The sequence below is a fragment of the Podarcis muralis genome, chromosome 6, assembly GCF_964188315.1.
Source record: "Podarcis muralis chromosome 6, rPodMur119.hap1.1, whole genome shotgun sequence".
In the NCBI taxonomy this organism is placed as follows: domain Eukaryota; kingdom Metazoa; phylum Chordata; class Lepidosauria; order Squamata; family Lacertidae; genus Podarcis; species Podarcis muralis.
The window spans coordinates 55,327,797-55,352,040 of NC_135660.1; the positions used below are offsets into that span (position 1 = coordinate 55,327,797).

The following is a 24,244-nucleotide window of genomic DNA, read 5'->3' on the forward strand; positions in this document are numbered from 1 at the left end:
GGGGCTTTAGCATCTGTTGTTTGAAAAGTAACTGCTAAAGATATCAAATGGATGGGTGGGATTTTTTTTCAGACTTCCAAGATCCCCAGATATCAGGGGGATATCATCTGAGGGATGCAGAAGGGGAAAGGGAAAGGAAGCTGGTATGTCAATCACACCAGCAAATCACCAGCAGTGTGCATGCTTTAATCCATTAATGGGGGATTTATCTGTGATCATAAAAGCAGGTTAGTCAGCCTGGAAGCGTGTAGGTGGGAGGGGGAGAGCGAGAGCGTGGAGAGAGCAAGAGAGAGACAGAGGAAAAGAGGTAAAGAGAATAAATACACTGGTTGAATTGCTGGGAAGCTTTAGGACCAATAATCAGGGATCTCGGACGAACTGCTCCTGTGAACATCCTGCTTTCTGTAGAAGGAGACTGTGGCTTGGTGCTGCTGAGATACATATTTTTTAAAACCCTCCTCATAGTTTGATAGGCATTCCCAATGCTTTTTGTGCATGTCTCTAAAAAGCGTTGACGTGGAAAGAAGCAGCAGCAGTAGCAGCAGCAGCAGCAGAGAGGAAAAAACTGCAGCTCTTCTAAAAATACTGAGGGCATGCAGGAGTGTGAGCAGGCTGGGGAGGAGGAGGAGGGTGTGAGAGTGCCTCACACCATGTTTTCTGGATGCCAGCTGGGTGCAGTTTTGGAAATGTTCCTCCTGTGAATGGAGGCACCATGAACATTTGGGAAGTGATCCTGGCTTTCTTGATTGTGGTACTCATCCTTGTCTCACTGCTGTCCAACGTGCTGGTGCTGATCTGCTTTCTGTACAGCGCAGATATCCGCAAGCAAGTCCCAGGATTGTTTATCCTCAACCTGACCTTCTGCAACTTGTTGATGACTGTTTTGAACATGCCCCTGACCCTGGCTGGGATCATTTACAAGAAGCCGCCTGGAGGAGACCAGCTCTGCCACATCGTGGGTTTTTTAGAGACTTTCTTGACCACCAGCTCCATGCTGAGCATGGCAGCTCTAAGCATAGACAGGTGGATAGCGGTGGTGTTTCCTCTCAACTACCATTCCAAGATGCGTTACAAAGATGCTGCTCTCATACTGAGCTATACATGGTTGCATTCAGTGTCTTTTCCTATAGTGGCAACTTCTCTTTCTTGGGTGGGTTTCCATCACCTTTATGCCTCCTGCACCCTCTACAACAAGAAACTGGAGGACAGGACACAGTTTGTGGTTTTCACAGGGGTCTTTCATTCTCTCAGCTTCCTCCTCTCCCTCGTAGTCTTGTGTTTCACATATCTAAAAGTGCTGAAGGTGGCACGCTTTCACTGTAAAAGGATTGACGTGATCACTATGCAGACCCTCGTGCTGCTGGTGGACATCCATCCCAGGTAAGGAGATACCTGTGTCCTTGACTGCCAAGGGCACACTCTTCTGAGGATACCTGCGGAGAGGCAAGATTATGTTTATTATCAGACTCAATTGCCATCCATCTGTAATTATTTATTTTTTTAATGTAGCACTTACCTAATTCTAATCTGCATGCTTATATTCTCAGGTCTCCTTGTAGCTACAAAATTAATTGCCAATTATATCCTGCAAAGAGCAAAATATGTCATCTAGGAATCCTTGGCTGTGTTTGAGGGCTATAGTGGAATCAAAAGGTTTGCATGTGCATACATGTCCTTTCAGGTAGTGTGCTTGAATCTTTGCTGTTTTCACTTACCATGAACAGATTCATCATGCCTGTTCATTAAAGTTAATCAGTAACGTCCATGGGTCTTTGATGAACTGGTTCAGGCTGAAATTCCTTGTGTTCTTTAAAACTGCAGTGGGGAGATAGCACACTGAATACCATTCTGCTTTCTGTGACTTTGTGAATGTCACTTTGGAGTCAATAACTTTATTTTCCTTGAAGGAAGGATGCCCAGAGAAATAATATTTCCAAAAGAAGCATGAGCAACCAACTAGGTACAAATACATCCAAAATAGCATTGAGATTCAAATTAGTACTGACAAGCAAAGGAGACTTGAGACTTGTTCGAGAGACCTTAAATCAACCCATATTTTCTAGGTATGGGAGTCTCAAGACAAGGGAGGGGAGAGAAAGCAAGCAATGACTAGGATGGGGAGGGATAACTAGGGGGAGGTACAAAAGGGAATGTCACAGAGAATGAAGAAGAAATATAACCAGGGGATCTTTGTAGTGGAGGTTTAGATATCAGATGTGAGAAGATTTGACAGGTGGAATGTCATCTGACTGACTTTGCTAGAGTAGATTTTGCTTGTGGGAGATGAAGGTACAATGAGTTTGTTGAGATTTTCAGTTGGGGGAGAAAAAAGAAGGGAGAAGTGTAACCAAATATGTGACAGGGAGAAAAAAGGATTCTGGTGTGAGTGGGAATGCATGGATGTGGGGGGTGGGGGAAACCTCACCGGAAGAATATAGGAAAGAGAGATAGGTTTAATGAAGGTCCCAGCTACGCAGCTACTCATAATTTTTTCTCTCTGTCTCCCCCACCCCCCCTCTCTGTATCTATACATTGATGAGGCAATAGTAATGCAGTGTGGTGGCTTTCTAAAAGGGCTGAGTTAAATTTTGATCATTTAGAACCTGTGGAAGACAGGAACAAAGTAATGTAGCTGCCTATCTTTCCCCTTCACTGTGAGTAATAGCAGCTGGTCAAGGGAGAGGAGGCGGGGAGGCAAGGACTTGATGGGAATATATATAATTTTGCATGCTATTTTCTTTTCTTTTTATTTCATAAAATTTGCATACCACTTGATTGTACCAAAAAAAAAACCCTCAAAGCAGTGCGCAATAAGTTGAAACAATAAAACTATCACTAAAAAAGAATACAGCCATAATTTGAAGCATACAGAAAGTTGAAACCAGAATACAGTAGTCTATTTTTTTTAAAATAAGCTCATACAAACTTTTGAAACATCTGAATAAGCTTGCCTAAATAAGAATTTCTTCAGCAGGCGTTGAAAAGTATACAGTGAAGGTATAGAGAAAGTGAATAGAGATAAGTATTTATCCTTATTTCATAATACTAGAACCCAGAGTCATCCACTGAACAAGAGTTATGGGGGATTTGGCATGGACAGATGGAAGTACTTCTTCAACTAGCACATGGTTAAACTATCACATGAAGTAGGCAAGTCCACTAACTTAGATTTGCTTTAAAGGGGGATTTAGCAAATTGTTGGAGGATAAAGCTACCAAGGGCTACTAGTCGTCATGGCTATATTATCATGTCTCTGGATACCAGGAGCTGGTAATCAGGAGTGCTCAGAGAGCGACTGTGATCATTTTCAACTTTGGGCTACTGAAGGGCATCTGGTTGGCATCTGTAAGAAACAGAATGCTGAACCAGAGAGGCTTTTGATCTGATCTAGCAGGATTCCTCATGTTCATATATAAAAATAATATTAATAATGGAATCAGTGTGGTCTCAAGAAAGGGAAAAAAAGGAAAAAAGTGCACAGTCAGATGAAATAAATAGAAGGTAATAGTATTCACATAACACTTTAGAGCTCAAAAGTCTTCAAAACATTACTTCATAACCTTAATATCAGCCTAGTAAGGCAGACCAGCATAATCACCCCTATATCCCCTGGTTGAGTGGCAGTGGTTTACCTAAGTCTGTGTACAGTGATACCTCTGTTAAGAACTTAATTTGTTCTGGAGGTCTGTTCTTAACCTGAAACCATTCTTAACCTGAGGTACCACTTTAGCTAATGGGGCCTCCTGCTGCCGTTGCGCCGCACGATTTCTGTTCTCATCCTGAGGTAAAGTTCTCAACCCGAGGTACTACTTCCAGGTTAGCATAGTCTGTAACCTGAAGTGTCTGTAACCCGAGCTGTCTGTAACCCGAGGTACCACTGTAGTGAGTTTGTGACAGAGATGAGATGCAAACTGGGAGTTGCTTTATCCATATCCCAATATCTTATGGCCCATCTATGCATGGCATTGCAGACCAGTGAATGGATTCAAATTTACTTAGAAATAGCTGTGGGGGCTTAAAAGGGCAGAGGTGAGATACAAACGCTGTAGCACAGCAGGGGGTAGTTGTATCCATCCCTTCAGGGTCATTTCTCCAGTTTAAATCACTATTAGCCTCACTGAGGGAGAGGGAATGAAAGCTACAAATTAATGTGAGCACCTGTCTTCACTGTGGCTAAAAGCAGTTGCCAATTTAAATCAGGACAATAGCATGTTTCAACTAACCATAGGACAAACTGCAATTTGCCTGGATTCAGAAATAGCACATAGGTGCAGCTAGTCTAAAGTAGAAGTGTAAGCTTCTAAATCCGCCCCCTCTGGCTGCACTAGAGGAAGAGAGGAGCTTATTTTTTAGTAAATGCATATCAGATTGTACTTTTTAAAGAGCTGATATCGAATATATATCAAATACATTCACTGATATTTGACATATATTTCATTTAGCTTGAAAATAAAACTGGGTGTTCTGTGACCAGTCAGTATCAAAACAGCAAATGGATAGAGCAAAGTGATAAATAATCAAGTCTCTGAAAAACCAAATCATTCCTTATGCTAATTTCCTAGTGGATCTTATTTTCACATGGATAATGGGAGTTTATTTTTGAAGTGTAGCATTCAGCTCAAAGTGTGACTTCTGGTAACCATGGTTAATTCCAGGTGTTATAAATTTTATATTCCTTCTCTTGTTAATATGGGAGGCTAATATGCACTATATCACCGTAAATGTCCTTAATTATAGTCTTTCTGAAATACCAGACTCCCTGCATACCACCTAAGGTAAGTTGTAAATCCTTCCCAAAAGTCGTTTTTATAAAGGAAACATTGACCAAATTTGTGCAGCCAGAATGAATGATGTTATGCCAGATGTCAGGATATGTCTCCCCCTGCCCCGCCTCCAGAATTGGTTGTACATCATGGTGCAAAGTCATTTACAAGCCTTTTGTTTAGGGCTATGCAGCAACCGGCAGTTGAGCAATGTTAAGTAGGAAGATGCCTTATGGTGCCTTAAATTGGAATGGTCAAAGGAGTTCCGTTCAGTATGACTGGGAGGCATATGGAAGGACTCAGGCAGCTCTAGGTTCACTCAACACTTCTGTCTCCCACTCTTTGGTTTATGATCAGAGGGAAATGGAAGAAAACTGATCCTTCTGACTTTCCAAACTCAGATCTCTCTCACTTGTAGCTTTGCAGCTAAGCTCGACGGCATCACCTCATCAAAAACTCCTATATCTATCCTTTCCAGCCTAGTGCCCATCAGACATTAGGGACTACAACTCCCATCATCCCTGCCCAGTGGCCATGCTGGTTGGGGCTGATGGGTGTTGGAGCCCAAAACATATAGAAGGCACCAGATGAGTGAAGCCTTACTTATGGTCTTCCTCAGCCATAGCATGGGGTCTTTAGTGATCACATTAAGGATAAGCAGGTTAGTTGTCCTCTGAATGCATGACTCCATAGCCCACGCTGCATAAAAGTCAACTAAGCCACAGTGCTCATCAGTGTGTATGGGCCCACCTGCACAAGTCTTAGATGATTATGCCCTTATTTTTGCTTTTCTTCAACCAAGCTAGCAAGTTTGGACAGGTGGGGTTTAAATGGACTTGGGTTGTCTCCAGTGCTTTTCCTTTCTTTCTTTTTTAAAAAAAGTTTAGGGGTACTCTCATTTTCCTACTCATATTGAAATACTGCCCCTCAATGAGGCCAAACTTAGATTCACAAAAAGTTTTGGGGTATGTGTACCCCCAGAAAAAGCACTAGTTGTCTTCACCTTCCAGCCCCCCCCTCCACGTAATGAAGCTTAAATCAAAGCTGATCAGTAGGACTAACCTTTTTTGTTATGTGGTGGCATAAATGCCATTGAAATCCGTATGTTTTTCATCACCAATCATATTTCACAGCATTTCCATGCCTCTTAGGCACATTTTCGGTCCACACCTCGAAGGGAAGTGAGAACAAAGTATATAAATGAGATAACTGAGAAATAAAAAAAAAAAACCTTATGGGTTTAGGTTTTGCAAAGGTTGGATTGGATCATTGACATTTTGCAGTATAATGCAGACTTCCTTCTCCATATGATTTGGGAGGCGTTCAATAACACTATCTAAAGTTTGTTCAAACGGGAGCTTTGATTTCACAGGAACATGCAGACACAGAATTGTATAGACAGCTAATTATAAGGATTATACATAAGGAACACCATGAATTCAGATAAACATGGTTTTGAACAGTAGAAGTTCTGCGGTATTTAAATAAAGCAATAGTTTGAATCTATTAGATTTGCATCTGAGCAAAATCTGACGGTGTGGAGAAGCCCACTTGTGAGGGTCCTCCATGAGTGGTGGGCATCTACTTCCCATGGAATTTGTTTCCATCTGGTCTTTTACACACACACACACACACACACACACACACACACACACACAATCTTATGGAGTAACTCTATTTGGCTAAACTGTTAGATTTTGCATTTTCTTCTTTTTTCAAAGAAATCTAAGCAGGAGAACCTGTTTGAGCTAGACTTTACCTACCCTCTTATTTTGCCCCAGTAGATGCTTTGTACCCCAACGCTAAGGGGTACAAACTTAGGGGTGGGTAGAAAGAATGGAAGAAAGCAGGAGATAGCCTTTCCAAGCCTTCAGAATGGTTCAAGGATAAAAGATCCTGGGCTCTTCCAATTTGTCTGGAAAAGAACTTGGGTAATGTTGAAAAGCAGCGAGCTTCAGAGAAGGGCTGTGGCTCAATAGCAGAGGACATGTTTTGCTTATGAATAGATCCTAGGTTCAATTTCGTGATGTGTCTGTATAGGGTTGGGAAAGTCTGTTACAGTGGTGCCCCGCAAGACGAATGCCTCGCAAGACGGAAAACCCGCTAGACGAAAGGGTTTTCCGTTTTGGAGGTGCTTCGCAAAACGAATTTCCTATGGGCTTGCTTCGCAAGACGAAAATGTCTTGCGAGTTCCTGCAGGTTTTTTTTCCTCCCCCCCCCCCTTTTCCCCAAGCCGCTAAGCCGCTGATCTGCTAAGCCGCTAAACCGCTTAACAGCTGATCCGCTAAGGCGCTAAGCCGCTTAACAGCTGATCGCTAAGCCGCTTATCAGCTGATCCGCTAAGCCGCTTATCAGCTGATCCGCTAAGCCACTAAGCCACTAATGGGCTTGCTTCGCAAGACGAAAAAACTGCAAGACGAAGAGACTCGCGGAACGGATTCTTTTCGTCTTGCGAGGCACCACTGTACCTGAAAGCTTCTTCCCATGGATATCTTGGTTGGCCACTGTAAGAACAGAGTGCTGGACTAAATGGGTCTTTGGACTGATCCAGCAGGTTCTTGTTATGTTCCTGCATTCTTATTTATTTATTTATTTAATTTCTTACCACCCTTAACCATAAGATCCCAGAGCAGCTTACAAAAATAAAATATATCATTATAAAAGAAATAAGGAAATAAAACTGCTACAAAACAAGAAAAGTATAGAAACAATTAAAAGCAGTTCCATACAAAAATAAATAAATAAATAAATAAATAAATAAATAATCTATATGTAAGAATAATAGTAAATAATAAGCAAACAAACAAACAAAATAATCCATATGTATAAACAAGCAAACATAGATCCAATGTAGCTGTAAAGATTACTTTATAAAACTTCATTAGGTGCCCAGAGAATTTATGCTGGAGATGTAATGCTAGAGCTGTGTACGAAACTCAGAATTTTCTTGATTTAAGTAGTTCATGAAACAGAAGCAATTACTCGTTATCTCCTGCGAATGAACTTTCTAGCTGGCCAAATGAGAAGTTGAGGATTTAGTTTTACCAGAAGCCAGAGAACTAAATTCATTCATGATATGAAACAGAGAACTAACAGTTGATCTGAACGCTGTGAAAATGCTTTTTTAAAAAACGTTTTGAAAAATACATTGAATTTTCCATAGCTCACTTTCGCCATCTAGTGTCACATTTGTACACTGCACTTTACAACACATCTAAGACGTTGTATTTGCTGCTGTGTAGCTGAGTCCTGGGTCTGAGGCACTTGCCCAGAGGCACCAATGAAAGCCTTCATGGGTGTGGTTCCTGTGTTAAACAATCTCTTATACATAAAAGCTAGCTGAAGACACAGCAGCCACATGCAGACTTTACCATGTAGACACTCACTTTTGTTCAACAAGGCACTTTCATTACACCTGATGAAATTCTTTGTGCTACGCAAATATGAAAGACACAGGACCCTTGTCTTGCTTTCCACCAGCAGTTTACAAGCTGTCCTAAAGGGCAGGCCCACAGAGAGCACATTACAGTAGTGCTGAAGCCAATTGCACAATATTTAAACACGTTATGCCTGGCTGCTAAGAGTTCTTGTGAGGAAAACACCTGCAAAGACTTGGCTATCCAATTAACACTTGTGTGGTTTTCTTTTTCTTTTTCTAGTTATGTTTACGGCACTGCCAAAATACAGGCATTTTGTGCAGCTTGAGCAGAGCAAAAGGAAAGAAATGTCACATATTAACAAGATTATGTTCTCTAGCCAGTCCAAGGAGCAAAACATGGATGCTAATTGCCATGATCTTGTAACCTCCTTCTTGAACTAACTTCATTTATCGGAGTTTTCAGTGTGCTCCTGCTAGCCAAGTGGCCTCAGCTGCCACAACAGCTCTTCTGCATTTTGCACTTCCTATTTTAGACAGAAAAAAAGAAATCTGTGGCCATCTCAAAGGTTCGTTTTATTTTTGTTACACAAACCTATTGGTCCAAGAGATAATAGCATCTTAATCTATTCCAGGCCTTAAAAGGAAAGTCTATGAACCTTACCCCCCTTTGCACATTTACGCAGCATAGATTTCAAGGCTAGCATTCAAGGAGATGCAGGAAAAAATGAAATCACTCTTTAGAGAGGTGCAGAACAACCCTAACCCCTGATCTGTGCGGCTGCTTGGAGTTAGTTGAGGGCACCTTCACAACGTTCTGCTGGTGTAGCGATGGGAGCTGCTGCACTCACTGAAAGTGCATTGGAGATCATGCAATCTCTGGTCTTTCCCATAAGAAGTCATAAGCCTGCTGGATCAGGCATAGGTTGGCATGGCATTGAGGCCAGGATTGGTTCATCATTCCACAAACCCCACATTGATGGGTCCGCTAGACTTGCACTGCACCAAACCTGTTCCATTGGAGTTGGCCAGTGCTGAACCTTGCCAAAGGTAAAGGTAAAGGGACCCCTGACCATTAGGTCCAGTTGTGACCGACTCTTGGGTTGTGTTGTTCATCTCGCTTTATTGGCCGAGGGAGCCGGCGTACAGCTTCTGGGTCATGTGGCCAGCATGACTAAGCCGCTTCTGGCGAACCAGAGCAGCGCACGGAAACTCCATTTACCTTCCCGCCGGAGCGGTACCTATTTATCTACTTGCACTTTGACGTGCTTTTGAACTGCTAGGTGGGCAGGAGCAGGGACCAAGCAATGGGAGCTCACCCCGTCGCGGGGATTCGAACTGCCGACCTTCTGATCAGTAAGTCCTAGGCTCTGTGGTTTAACCCACAGCGCCACCCACGTTCCTTTGGAGTTGGCCAGTGCAGAACCTTGTTCTGGGAAGGCTCTAGCCCAAGGGGAGGTGGGTGGGAAGCTCTCAAGGCAACATGGCTCTGAGCACCAGAGGAAGCAGCCTTATATAGTCTTTCCCTTCCTTTTGCAAGGGCTCATGGGACAGCTATTTTCCCCATGAGCCCATTGCACGGGCAAGATACTTGCAAATAAGGCAGCTTGACAAGATCTATGTTCAGATTCCTCAGGATATGAACCACTATATCCTATATGAACCGTCCAGTCAATATTGCAGGCACACATTTGCTTTGATGCACAGCATGGACAAAATAGTAAATAGCGAGCCAAATCGTCTGTGCAGGTATGTCCCTTTCAGGAGCATGCCAATATATATATGTTTACAGGAGTCATATTCTGAAACAGATAACGCCTGGGTCATCTGCTCTTAAACCTGGCCCAAGCATTCATAATTTACCCAAAATTAACAAGTCTGTTGCAGCTCATTCCAAGAAAAGCTATGTCAATCAGGCAAAATGTGATCTGTTAAATTATCTATTGAATGGAGACTGGCTTGGGAATAATAAGCATAGCATATATATTTTTCTACCTCTTTCCATCAATGTGCATCATCAATGTGCATCATCAGTCATGTAGACATTTCTTGATTTAATCAGCGGAGTAAGATTTTGGCCCTACACATTGCCCAGACATATGTTGCAAGTGTCCACAGTCTTCCTGCAAACCTACTCAAAATGTACTGAGATCCAATTCTGAAAGGAGCAGCTCAGGGGCAGCAATCTATTATGACATCACACCTAAAGAAATGACTAATGTAATACGTGTGACTGATTTAAAGAGTTGCATTTAACCCTATTTAAATGTCAAAGGCAACCTGAACTAAAAGGCTTGTTTCTCTTCAGCTACCTTTCTACTCTGCGTACAGAAATAGCACTGATTTCAGCCAAGTGTTTTATCAGGACATCGTGGCTATTTTAAGACCCTAATAGCTTTTCACATGGCTGAAAACAGCCCAGAATTGGCTCAACTCTGGACCACCTCAGGCCAATTGCATGCCATGTATATTCAATATTCCTGCACCAAATGTAGCAACATAGAAATCATATACACTATTCAATCTCCAAGGTGTTTTTGCCCCTCATGGCTCTTCAAATAACATCCCAAAGAAAGAAGTCAGACATGGTAGTGTTCATTTAGCAATGATTAACAGAAATATTAAAGGAAAGCATTAAAAAACCCAGTTCATTTGGACAGCACAATAATATATGATCATTTATTATTTAAGTATTCAAACTTCACAGTGCTCTGCTCACAGCCAAGTCTCTTCTTTTGTCAGGCCTGTGCAATTTCTAACCTATCAACCTGGCCACAGCCTTCCAGCAATGTGTGACAGCCTGAGAGGAGCTGGATAAATGTTCAGATTTTGCAGACTGCAAAGCAAGCATGTAGGCAAGGACACCACAAAATACGGCTGGTTGGGGTTATGGTCTCCACATCATTAACCCTAAACCTCATTCAATACTTTGCGTTAAGGCCAAAATTCATGTGACAGTAAATGTGTGTAAGTTTTTAAAGTGCATGTTTTTATTCTTTAAATAGCAGTCATGAGATGAGGGGAGGAGAACCACAGTATGTAGGCCAGATCGATTTATCCCTTTCCCTCGATGCAAAGGTACCATCATTGCATATCCTCCAACATTCCTCGGATGAAAATAGGGACATTTCTCCCTCATTCCTGCAACTGACCCTCCTCAACCCCCCATTTTTTCTCTCCCCCGCCTTACAGAGCATTTCTACCACCACCACGCCAATGGGAAACAACACACCTTTCTGAGAAAACCCCTTAATCCCAATTTTTATTTTATTTTATCCTATGGCAGATTTACAAAAAGAAAAACACATACCAATACAGTGGTGCCTCGCAAGACGAAATTAATTCGTTCCGCGAGTTTTGTCGTCTTGCGATTTTTTTCGTCTTGCGAAGCACGGTGTCGGAAAAGTTTTGGAAAAGCTTCAAAAATCACCAAAGTCTTCAAAAACCTCAAAAAAGGCTACCACACCGCATGCTATGAGTTGCTCCTCGAAGTCAAGTCGCAACTGTATTAACGGTTTTAAGAAAAAGGAAACAAACTTGCAAGACGTTTCCGTCTTGCAAAGCAAGCCCATAGGGAAAATCGTCTTGCGAAGCAACTCAAAAAACCAAAAACCCTTTTGTCTTGCGAGTTTTTTGTCTTGCGAGGCATTCGTCTTGCGAGGTACCACTGTAAATACATTTTAGAAAGGGGAAAGATTACAAAGGATTTTTAAAAAAACAAATAGATGAATAAATAAAGACTCCTTGTGCTACACTCCCCTTTCTTCCTGCCCAGGGCAAGCCTGCTCTCTGCCTGCACCTCAGAGCCAGCCAGCGGCAGAGCAAGCTGATCGGGCGCCTGGGGCGGCATGCGTGCCCTGCGCCCAGGGGCGGGTCCAGCCGGGCAGCACACCCTGCAGGGCCTCCGAGGAGTCTGCCTGCCTCCTCCCAGCTACCCTACAGCTGAGGGGGAGTCAGCGGGTGGACCGTTTGGGGCAGCACGGAGCCTGCTGGTGCCCAAGCCACTGCACCACTCCCAGGAGAGACGCATGGCTTGGGTGCGCTGCAGGACCCATGGTGAGTGCTGCCGGTCATGTTGTCACCCCCCTCAGTGGTGACACCTGGGGTGACCCGCCCCCACCACACCCCATTCCTCTGGTCCTATGAGCTGTCCAAGAGAGAAGGTGGGCAGCTTGTAGCTGCCACTTCTGCTGCCACTGGCTCATCCTCTTCCTTGAGCTTGGAGGTGGCACTGGCAGGGGGAATAGGGACATTCCATGGTCAAATCAGAAGCCAGGGTGCCTTTCATGATTCTGGGATTGTCCCTGGAAAATAAGGACACTTGGAGGGTCTGCCAATTCCCCCTCATACCAATTAAAGAAGTTACTAGCCCTGGGAAGGAAGCATCTCTTGTCACCAGTACCGAATTTAGATACATTTTCTGCTGGATTAACCTAAGTTAATTTTGAAAGTCCACTATGCAATGCCCAGTGCCAAACTTCTTGTGGCATCCTTCTATCTGGATCTTGAGCTCCCCGGCTGAAATTCTTTGAGTTACATCAGATTCAGATTTCAAAACTCTTTCACCTATGTTGTTAATTGAATTACAACTATAAGAATGTATTAATAATGTTCCAAAATATGATCTTTTCGTTAGTATGTCAAATGTTCGGTTTACTTACTAGAAGCCTGCTTATTGAAAAGGTATAGTTTGAAAGCATTGCTTTATATTAAGAGATGAATATGTTACTGCTCAAAAGATTCTCCTATCTGAGTTAGGTGAAAATTTTCCCGAAACTACGGAAATCTACAGAAGGGCTTGTATCAATGCATTTTCTATGTCCCAGCTGAGTGTCACATTTTAAAAGAGCACTGAATTCCTCTAATCTAAAGCAAATACAGTGGTGCCTCGCAAGACGAAATTAATTCGTTCCGCGAGTTTTGTCGTCTTGCGATTTTTTTCGTCTTGCGAAGCACGGTGTCGGGAAAGTTTTGGAAAAGCTTCAAAAATCACCAAAGTCTTAAAAAACCTCAAAAAAGGCTACCACACCGCGTTCTATGAGTTGCTCCTCGAAGTCAAGTCGCAACTGTATTAACGGTGTTAAGAAAAAGGAAACAAACTTGCAAGACGTTTCCGTCTTGCGAAGCAAGCCCATAGGGAAAATCGTCTTGCGAAGCAGCTCAAAAAACAAAAAACCCTTTCGTCTAGCGAGTTTTTTTGTCTTGCGAGGCATTCGTCTTGCGAGGTACCACTGTAATCATTTCACTACAAATCCATGAGGCTACTTGCCATAGTAGTTGGCAACGTTAGGCCCCAATCCATCACAAAGGCAGATTGCCCAGGCAGGCACAATCTGTGGCCCAGTGAAATAACTAAGGTGGGATGCAGGGCTGGGTAAAAATCAGGCCAAATCTTTATGACTATGGTAGAGAGTTGGCATGGCAGTAGGGCGAGGATCCTGTTCCTCATTCCACCAGCCATTGCTAATGGAATGACACTCTGTTAGGGAGGTACCCAGCCCCCCTCCATGTGAATAACCCAGCACTGAGCCCTGGCGTGGTGCAAGGCAAGGATCCAGGGTGGGGCATGTTATAGCTAATCCTCCCCTTGGGCTGCTTATGGAGGAGCCCTCTACTATGCTTACAGGCATGTCTTCTACACACACCTGCACACCCCAACCTTTCCCCCATTCAGGCCAGCAAGAGGCATTATCAGAGTTCAAGGACACATTCCAGAAAGGCAAACACATTTGGGGCACCAAGCAGGGCCACTGAATGGTGTGGCTTGGGAAGAATTCCAAGGATGAGACAGAGAAGTCTGGAGGGTTATAGTCAGCTTTCAGGCTTGGTTTTCCCCACCCCTGACTCAGCAAGGCCATGTGAGTATGTGGGCACCCGAAAAGGAGCTCACAGCTACTTTGCTCCCCCTCAGCCCCTTTTACTGTGTCAGCGCTCTTTGTTTTTGTGCATCTTCAGGCAAACGCCTGAGCGTGGCTTCTAAGTCAAGGTGATGAAATGCTGTTTGAAATGATAATTTGCTTTCATGTTTTTCTGTCAAAAAACAGCGTAAGAGAGCGATGCCTAGAAGAACAGAAGAGGCGGAGACAACGGGCAACCAAGAAGATCAGTACATTTATTGGCACTTTTATACTCTGTTTTGCACCATATGTAATCACAAGGTAGGTTTAAGCTAGTCTTTTCTCATTTTCATCCACAGCGCACTCCTGTTATTTGTATCAGCAGACGATTAAACTTCTGCTTGTCAAAATTATGCTAAGCATTTTCCACTGTGCTGAGAAGCGTTGCCATCTTAGGCGCCCGCATTTTATGGTCTCCACTGTGGCCAAAGATTTGTTAGTGGAAGGGATCAAATACAGCATCCCAATGGGAAAGTATTTGATATGGATTAAGGAGAATACAGTTAGACTCTCATCAAAGAAGATCACATAGAATTCACAATGTTGTCCGTACATTTCAGTGGGTATGTTCTGCTGTGCGATGCAGAGCAGATGTTCTGGGACACATGGTGGCTACTTTAAATTAACGCACACAGATGTTCCAAGTTTACAGCGAGCATTTGAATGGACTGCCAGCATTTTCTGAGTCCTGGTCCTTATTATCAAAATGGCATCCTCCATGCATAAGGGGGAGATATCATCAGTTTTAAAGAAACTCCAAGCTTTGCCAAAGTACAAAAACATCCCCAAATGCCCTTAGGAGTGACAGAATCCACAGTGTATGATGGCTGGATGGACAGAAAGCTCAATGGGAGTGGTAATGCAAGAGAATATACTGAATAGGAGAAGAGCTTACTGCATGGGTTTTCATTCAGGACCCACAGTATCTGATTACTGTGAGGTAGAAAAATGTATTCCCAACACATTTTTCCAAAAAAAAAATGCACAGAAAAGACTGTTTGGGCAATTTAATTCTGATAATATCCAAGAGCCCTTTGAATTTTGTCATTTACTGTATCTCTTCCATGATACACACAGAGATGTTTCTTGGCCCCCTTCAGCTATAACTGGTGATACCCCTTTTTTTGCACACCACCCCAACATTTAGAAGCCATTGTGGAATAACATTTGAGGTTGCCTCTCCATATTCTTAAGATGCATCAGTCTTATGAGAAAGGTTTATCACAAACAGGTCATATCACAGTTTTTCAGACCTGGAGCTACAAACCAGTATTGCTGTTCACAGCTTATTCCTGATTAATAAGTGCTAGAAGATGCACAACAATGTTAATTTTGAATGGCAATTGTAAAATAAATAAATAAATAAATAATAGATATTATGACATTCCTTATTGAATTATGAACATTTTTGCATCCAGTATCAGAGAGGTTCACAGAAACCCCTGCTTTGTTGCTATGTTGCAGGCAAGAAGCAAAAAGGAAAAGAAAAAAAAACAACCTCTGCATTTATAAACCTCACTCAAAATTGGCCTGGTGGAAATGAATTATTGAAATGTGAATTACTGTGCTTCAGAAGCAACATAAGAGGGAATGAGCTAAAAGGCTGTGTTAGCTTCTCTGAACATTTGGAATGTGTTGATTTATTTTTGACCAAGCGCTTCATGGAAAAAATGATAATATCTTGGCACCCATTAAACTTGGAGTGGGATTAACAGCAATGTTCAGTCCCCTGATAAAAGTCAAGACTGTAGGAAGCTTGTCACTCACCTTTCTTCCACTTCCATATTTTTTTTATATAGTGGATGGATACTCAGAAGTGCTTATTAAATAAAAATCAAATACTTGGAGGGGGGATGTAGTTCAGCAATACAGCATGTGCTTGTCTGGTTGAAAGCGCTTTGGGTTGCCTTGGGCAAGATAAAGCAGCTAACACTTTTAATAAACAATTTAATAAATAATAATGCTTTGTACCCAAGAGGACCTAGATTCAATCCTTGGTATCTTCAGGTTGGGCTAAGAAAGACCCCTGTCTGAGACCCTAAGCAGCCACTGACAGTCAGTGTAGGCAGTATAGACAATACTGAGTTAGATGAACTCACAGTCTGACTCAATATATGCTTAATATGTCCACATTCAAGGTCTATTGATTGTAGCGTGAAAGACTCCCCCCCCCCCGTGCAATCCATTGTTAAATGTCAGTGTTATAAGTGCTTATTAAATAAGTGTTTATTAAATGTCAGCCACCTTTAAGTTTACATGTAAGTTGCTACTGATTTTACAAACTAGGTAGTGTTACTGGTAGTGAAATCCAATACATATATGCAGTGCCATTTTTCTAGAAAAAGAGGTGCCGGAACTCACCATCAATGCCTCCCTTGTTCTCTTATAATGGAAATGGCGGTCACCTGAGAGGTGCCAGAACTGAGGACTCAGCTATACAGCTGCAAATAAATGTTTTAAGTGTGTTGTAAACTGCAGCATACAAATGTGACACTAGATGGCGATGGTGAGTTATGGCGATATCAATGTATTTTTCAAAATGTTTTTTTAAAAAGCATTTTTTAAAAGCCCTACCTGGAGATGCCAGGGACTAAACTTTAAACCTTCTGCATGCTAGGCAGATTCTCTGCCATTGAGCAATGAACCTTCCCCAAAACTACTATTAGCTGAAAAACTGCTTTAAAAACTGTTTGTATGGATGTATGGGGAAAATAGGGATATTTCACAATTCAACTGGAGTCATTCAGCTGGAGTCATACAGGATCAATTGCATCAGAATATGGATGGAAATGTGCATTTTGATATGCATCTGAACATACACCCGACTGAAAACAATGTAGGGTGAATAAAGCCTGCTTACCAGTTCCAACAAGTGTGTGTGTGTGTGTGTGTGTCTCTGTGTGTGTGTGTGTGTCAGTTGTGGCCCAGTGTGGCCGCAGGTATGTCAAGCAGCATCTGCTTGCCCTCACAAGAGTTTACAGCCCACGAAACTCCTCCATTGGCCACATGGGAGGGCAGGCCCCACCGTGAAACTTTAAAATTTTAATTGCCCAACTGCAGGCAAGTCTAGGGGTGGGATGGTCAGGGCAGACCTGGGAGAAGCCTCCCCAAACCTGGCTTCATTCAGCCCCATTTCATTAACCCCCGTTTCATCGGTCAAAGTTTCAGGATACCCGGTTAAAAGAGTCCAGGGGGATGGATTCTGTCCAAATCCCCAGACAAGGGCTAATGGACCACAGAACTCCCCAAATTTGCGTTCCAGAGGGATTACCCAGAATTGATTAGCACCATAGGGATTGACCCTGAAGGAAAATCACCCAACAAGTGGGTTAGCTGGTTCAGGATATAAACCCAATGCTTATGCCAAAACCTACTGATATCTGTAATCAACAATGTTGGGGCCATTTTGATCCCGTGCTTGTGATCCCTTGTCATTATTTCTCCTTACTTCTCATTCCCTCTCCCCATGCTGATGGCCTGGGCACACTGTGCCTGGTTCCGTAAATGACACCTGCATTTGGATATGCATCTAATTTAAGTCCATGAGCATATGCTTGTGCACATACAGCTAATTATCTCAATTAGAGTGCAAATATATAAATTATATCCAGTGGGATATAAGACACAGACACAATTTAAAAATAAAAACAATATCCGTTGTGTTTCCAAGTGTTGTATGGTATGAAAATTTGAGGGGAAAGGAAGGGCACTCAAGGAAATGTAGTAATAAGTGTCTAAACTCCCCCTCCCCTTTGAAGGCCATTTCTTCTCGATGTTCTTTTATAAAAGGTTAGTTGGAATTCATAACATTGATTGATAGCAAGTAAGATATAAACCACTTTGCATCTTAGTGTTTCAGGGTATTCGCAGAGCTTTCATCAACTTCCATCAGAATATCAATAACTCTACCTTTCGAGCGGGGAAAGTATTCAGATAGCAATGAGAGTATGAATTATGCTTTTTCCTACATTGTGACTTCCTTAACCTATTCAGTGAAAGCCTTTCTAGAAAAAAAAACCACAGAATGGCCTGTATAAATTGAAATGCTTCTTAATGGAGATCTTACACACAAGAGTGGCACTCATAGCATATGACAGAAAAATCCCATCTGGAACCTGACAGAAAGTAATTATAAGAAAGTGGAACTAATTGTTCACTTTAAAATCAATAGTATACCATTACCTTCAAATGTTCCCCTTGGGTAACAGTGCCTATAAATAAGCTCAGCTCCTGCGTCCATTCTGATTTACCTCTGCACTGGCAGAAATGGTGTGCGAGGGGACTAGTGTTCACCTAGGGCATGACTCTTCCCTTCACAGGTGCAACATCTATGGGGAGGAAGGATCCACAAGGTGTCCTGTTTTCATCTCTCCTCCCCACTCTTAGTTTATATTAAGATGACAAGATAGGGGGGAAAGTGTCAGGCTCCCACCCCTTATATGCTTGTGAAGAAGGAATTTAACAGGCGGACCTTGCCATAAAAGGTAAAGGTAAAGGTACCCCTGCCCGTACGGGCCAGTCTTGACAGACTCTGGGGTTGTGCGCCCATCTCACTCTAGAGGCCGGGGGCCAGCGCTGTCCGGAGACACTTCCGGGTCACGTGGCCAGCGTGACATCGCTGCTCTGGCGAGCCAGAGCCGCACACGGAAACGCCGTTTACCTTCCTGCTAGTAAGCGGTCCCTATTTATCTACTTGCACCCGGGGGTGCTTTCGAACTGCTAGGTTGGCAGGCGCTGGGACCGAGCAGCGGGAGCGCACCCCGCCACGGGGATTCGAACCGCCGACCTTTCGATCGGCAAGCCCTAGGCACTGAGGCTTTTACCCACAGCGCTACCCGCGTCCCTGGACCTTGCCATACAAACTATTAAAACAGCAGAACCCAGTCCTTGTTTGTATCTGGCCCACTGTAGTTTATGTAGGCAAGTGCACACTCCAGCAATTCACTAGGTCAGCCCAAGATGGAGAACATTGTCCAGTTCAGAGGGTCCTCAGAATTATTCCTTGAGTGACATATATATGTTCACAGAGACAACATTGCTATGGGGATTTTTCAGGAAGTATTAGGAGGTGGGGTGTTTCAAATACCTGCTTCCCCACAGGTCCTGAATCCACAGGTCCTGAAAATTGCATATGGATTACCAGTTTCAAAATACCATTTCTGAAATTCACTGCTCTTCGTGCTAGCTTGCCTTTTCAGAGACAAGCAAAAACTCCCCCCCCCCCATCTCCAACAGAAATTGTTTTGTTTTAGTCTCATTTTTATTACATGTTTTTAGTATCTTGTTTTAATTAACTGAAGCTGTCTTGGTTTTACAAAGATAAGCAGCATATTTTAAATGAATAATAAATGTGCTCCTTCACATGGGAATTATTTCAAATGCAATTGAGTCAGCTATACCCATTTCTCTGGATAATCGTTTTCTTGAAATAAGGAAAGGTACATTTATAGAGATGGCTGCAACTATCTCCCTTAAAATGGCCAGTCCCCAGTATGGTTTTCCTCTGCAATTGTGTACTTGAGTAGATACAGAGACAATAAGCACAATTTGTTTGTATGTGCTAACTATATCATGTTGGTGATATAGGTATTCAGATATAAAAGTATGGGTGGTTTTTTGTATCTGTACATATACAGTCAAGTTAACTAAGTGGGAACCTCTACGTCACAACCTCATGTCCTCCAGTTGTTGAGTCCCATCAAAACCCAGACAGTATGGCAAATAGTCAGGGATTAAGGGAATTGTAGTCCATAGCATCCAGAGGACACCACTTTGGGGGTGTCTCCTGTATTTTCAGAAACAATTTAGCTAGACTGGTGACTGGGAGGGGCCGCTGAGACCATATAAAGACCTACATTGGCTCCCAGTATGTTTCCAAGCGCAATTCAAAGTGTTGGTGCTGACCCTTAAACCCCAAAATAGCCTTGGCCCAGTATACCTGAAGGAGCATCTCCACCCCCATCATTCAGGTCCAGCTCCGAGGCCCTTCTGGTGGTTCCCTCCCTGAGAGAAGTGATGTTACAGGGAACCAGGCAAAGGGCTTTCTCGGTATCAGCACCCTCCCTGTGGAACGCCCTGCCATCAGATGTCAAGGAAATAAACAACTATCTGACTTATAGAAGACATATGAAGGCAGCCTTGTTTAGGGAAATTTTTGATGTTTGATCTTTTATTGTGATTTTCATATTGTCTTGGAAGCCGCCCAGAGTGGCTGGAGAGGCCCAACCAGATGGGCGGGGTATAAGTAGTATATTATTATTATTATTATTATTATTATTATTATTATTATTATTATATACCAGATGCTGTGGACAAGCAATAACTATGGACAATTGTAGTATTCTCAGAGGCTTTAATGCTGGTGGGAATAGAATGTTTGAATTTTGGTCTAATTAGGAGGTTCTAGTCCTTGATATGTTTATCTGACAATCATATTTACTCTTTTCTTGACAGACTGGTAGAATTATCATCCATAGTCCCCATCAACGCACACTGGGGAGTTATTTCCAAGTGTCTGGCTTATAGCAAAGCTGTTTCAGATCCCTTTGTGTACTCTTTGTTACGACACCAGTACAAGAAGACGTGGAAGGACATAATAAACAAGATGCTGAAAAGGAGCTCAATAAATTCATCAGCCCTCACAAGTGAATCACAGAGTCGAAACATTTTGCAAGCAACTGATTGAAGAGCTGAGGTTAAACTATTTATTCAATGTAGCCTAATACTGGAACAGTCGAGGAACAATAGCTGGTGCCATTAGGATGATCAGCTGACAATATTTTGGAAAGCCTGCCTTTTAAGTCTTCAGCAACTTAGGTAACGAATTTCATAGCAAAGTTGGCTGCCTTTTAGTACTGATATCTTTAGTACTGATAGTATCTTGTTTGCAAAGATCCCCACCAATTTCACAAAATGTGTGGAAAAAGCAACATTCTAACCTCAAGGGGGCTTAGATATGGATAATGATAGGAGATTGTGTTTACATATTTCCCCACCACCACCCAAACAAACAAAAAACTGGACAATATTTGTGCCAGTTTTGATGTGTGGCAGCAAATTGACATCTGTGACCATACCAACTATGTGATCAGGTGAAGACAATGACTCCTAGTTTTTCCTGAGATTGCCCCTACTTAGTCACACATACCTAATTACACATAAACCTGTTAAGATAAAACTCTTAGGCTGCAATCCTATACACACTTACCTGGGAGTAAGTCCCACTGAACATAATAGGATTTACTTCCGAGTAGTGATACATAGGATTGCACTGTTGGTGTTTCATCCACACCCTCTAGGTTTGCACTGGTTTTCTATGTGCAGAAGGAAACTACTATTGAGCCATGGCTGCGTTTACATTTGTCAAGTGACGCTCTTGCCTGTGGTAGGCTGCAGAACAATTGCTTTCATACATCAAAAGAGACACACCTGGGGGACTCTTAATTTCAGCTACTGATTGCACTGCTTCCAGTCTGCAGACTTATGGGTCTTGGTGACCCACAATTCAAATGGTTGACCACCAATAGATTAGATGATATAATCCATAGTCTGCATCTGTTTGGGGGGAAATGGGATATACTTTCAGAAGGAGTACAAGTCTTTTCACAAGACACTTCTGATCCTCCTCAGTTGTGTGTTAACAAAACTATAACAAAACAGTAGGAAGCTGTGTCTCATTTTGCCCAAAATGTTTCCATGTTGTAATGGTTTTCTGACTGTGAAAATACCTAAAGTGTTGTTGCATTTAAAGTGTCAGTGTCTAACGTCCGCAGTGCTCTGGCTTGCGTAGGCTGCTGGCAGTCTAGAATGTAATGCTCTTCACAATGCAATAGCTAACTTTGTTTTCTGTCTGATCGTGACGCCCTGGTTGGTTGCTTCAAGAACGTGTACAGAAATGTTGCATAGGTTTCCTTAATCAATGCTCAGAACTAGATATAAGTGTTTGCACAGATGCCATAAGGATAGGATTAGCTAAATCTATTTTTTTTAAAGGAAGAAAGACTTATGTAAGAAGTTTATTTGTTTGTTTGTTTTAAAAATGCTTGTTGTAAAAATAATAAGTATGACACTTAGAGCCAAATTTATTTTTTTGAAAAATCTCTGGATGGAAATATTTTGTTTCCAGTGAACGCAGTACTCCAAAACTAAAGAATGCTGGGAATTACTTTTCTAAAAGTTAGTTTCTAAAATAGAAACTCAGTTTCGAGAAATGCAGAAGGAAGTGGGATAATTCAGGCATCAGCCCCATCTTCTCTTTCCTCTTGTGCATAGTTTGCTTTTAGTGTGAGAATCCCCTTAATTACTGACCCCACTCCTGTACACATATTGCTGTGTGTACCCAGTGGAGTGTATAAAGAAGGAGCTGGGTCAGGCCTCAGATGAAATAAAAACACTACGCCTAAAAAAAAGCCTCTGTTTACCTTCTATGCCTTCTGTAAGCATGACGGACAATTTAATTTAAAGCAAGCAAGTAACACCCACCCTACAAAAATGCTATAGGATTTGTAAGAGAGTTTCCCTTCCATTTTCTAGTTCTGCTGTTTTTTGTTTAGTACCCATATTTCCTATTGATTTTTTCAAGCATTAGCGTACAAGGGACTTCTCTGTCAAAGATGCATAGGCTATTTGCCTTTATGCCTTGTGTTGAGTTGGAAGGAAGAAAATCATTTTCTCTTAGGATTAGACAAACGGCAATTGTGTGGGCTATTTTTTTCTTAATCCATAATTGATTTCAAGGGAGATGCTAAGTATATTCTTCAGTGGCATTGTGCGTGCACGTGGGCGCATACAAATGTCCTGATCTGAACTGACGCACCTAAATAATTTCCATGAACGTTTATGAATTTCTTTTTCTCCAAAATGCACTTCGTTCAAGTGCTGAAGTCTGATCTGAAAAATGTTGCCTCAAAGAAGTGCTCAAAGAAGCGTTTGCAAACATGAATTGCCCCGTTTGTTGGCACAATGATCTTCTTCCTTTGAAATGAATTGTGAGCACAATGGCAGTTCTGTGGATGGAAGTGTTTTCTTGTGGTCACTTTCAAAGCTGTTCAATTAATTACCGACTGTACACTGAATTCATATCTCTGAGCCTGTCATGGGGATATCTCCAGCTTCAATGAAAGTAAGTAAGAGGATGGTTGTTACTGAATAATTGATTTCATTGGTGTTATAAGTTGCTTCTAATGCTAAACTGCTAAAGATACTAGTAACAAGATTTCTTAAATGTTCTCTTGCAACCAACTTAGTATTTAATCAAAACAAGTACTGCCTCAATTTGATATCCCACCATGTAAATCCCGTTTTCCTTTCAGTATTTGTTTGGCATACTTACCACTTCATAATTAAATGGTTTTATATATTTGACCTACAAGGCCATCTTCCAGTGATTCATACAAAAGTAGCTTCACTGATTATTCTGACGCTGTAGCTTATTAATAGCACTCAGTACAAGCCAGAAAGTCATATAGAAGTAGGGGAAAGTCCAAGGATAGCACTTTTGAGCAAATCATTTTTGCTGTGGTCGGTTCCAGATAATAATCAAAGAATCCAGTCCTGTATTTACTTCTCTGTAGACATACATAGGTTTACACTGCAAAACCTATTTGGTTTCAACAATCTGCCACACTACAATTTCTTGAGAGACATACTTCCTCCTCCTCTTCCTCCTTCTTCGTCTCCTCCTTCTCGAATTTACCCTTTGTGCCACTCACCCAAATTGTCTGCTACCAAGATCAAAGGATAATAACATTAAATAAGCCAATAATTTCCCCAGGCTTTGCCTGTTATAACATTAGGATGTGGTTTACAAATCTTCAAATCTGGCATAGTGAAAAACTTAAAAGTGAATAAAGATATGAGATTCAAGAAATAATATTGGGAATTTTTGATCCAGCTAAAGTGAAGCCCTTTCAGGGCCCATTTAATGATATCCCAGTGAAATAAAAATGACATTAGAAGTGTATCACTTAGGCTGGATCCTGGTTTCTGTACTTTCTGTGTTCCAGAAAACTAACATTTTGCTTTGGTTTTAGTATGTTTGATGAATTGCATGTATACCTAAGAAAAGATAGCATGTGGAAAACAAAACACTGCTGAAACACTTCCCCTAAACTATTTTTCAAGCTCACAACACTGAAAATGTTTATTCTGGTTGGGGTCCACAGATAAATATAAAGGAAAAATGGGGTTTTGTCAGCCAGACCCTCAGC

The 24,244-nt window shown here is 42.1% G+C and overlaps 1 protein-coding gene across 1 annotated transcript; it reads left to right on the forward strand.

Annotated features, from left to right (window-relative positions):
• The first annotated feature begins 107 nt into the window (after positions 1-107).
• Positions 108-22,881, forward strand: GPR26 (G protein-coupled receptor 26). Its single transcript, XM_028730012.2, has 3 exons — positions 108-1,380; positions 14,184-14,297; positions 20,490-22,881. The coding sequence occupies exons 1-3, from the start codon at positions 662-664 to the stop codon at positions 20,719-20,721; spliced, it is 1,065 nt and encodes a 354-aa protein (XP_028585845.1). The 5' UTR covers positions 108-661; the 3' UTR covers positions 20,722-22,881.
• Positions 22,882-24,244: the final 1,363 nt, after the last annotated feature.

Coding starts and splice junctions, on each gene's coding strand:
- GPR26 (XM_028730012.2), top strand. CDS start 662: ATGCCAGCTGGGTGCAGTTTTGGAAATGTTCCTCCTGTGAATGGAGGC. Junction 1,381..14,183: donor CTGGTGGACATCCATCCCAG/GTAAGGAGATAC, acceptor GTCAAAAAACAG/CGTAAGAGAGCGATGCCTAG. Junction 14,298..20,489: donor GCACCATATGTAATCACAAG/GTAGGTTTAAGC, acceptor TTTTCTTGACAG/ACTGGTAGAATTATCATCCA.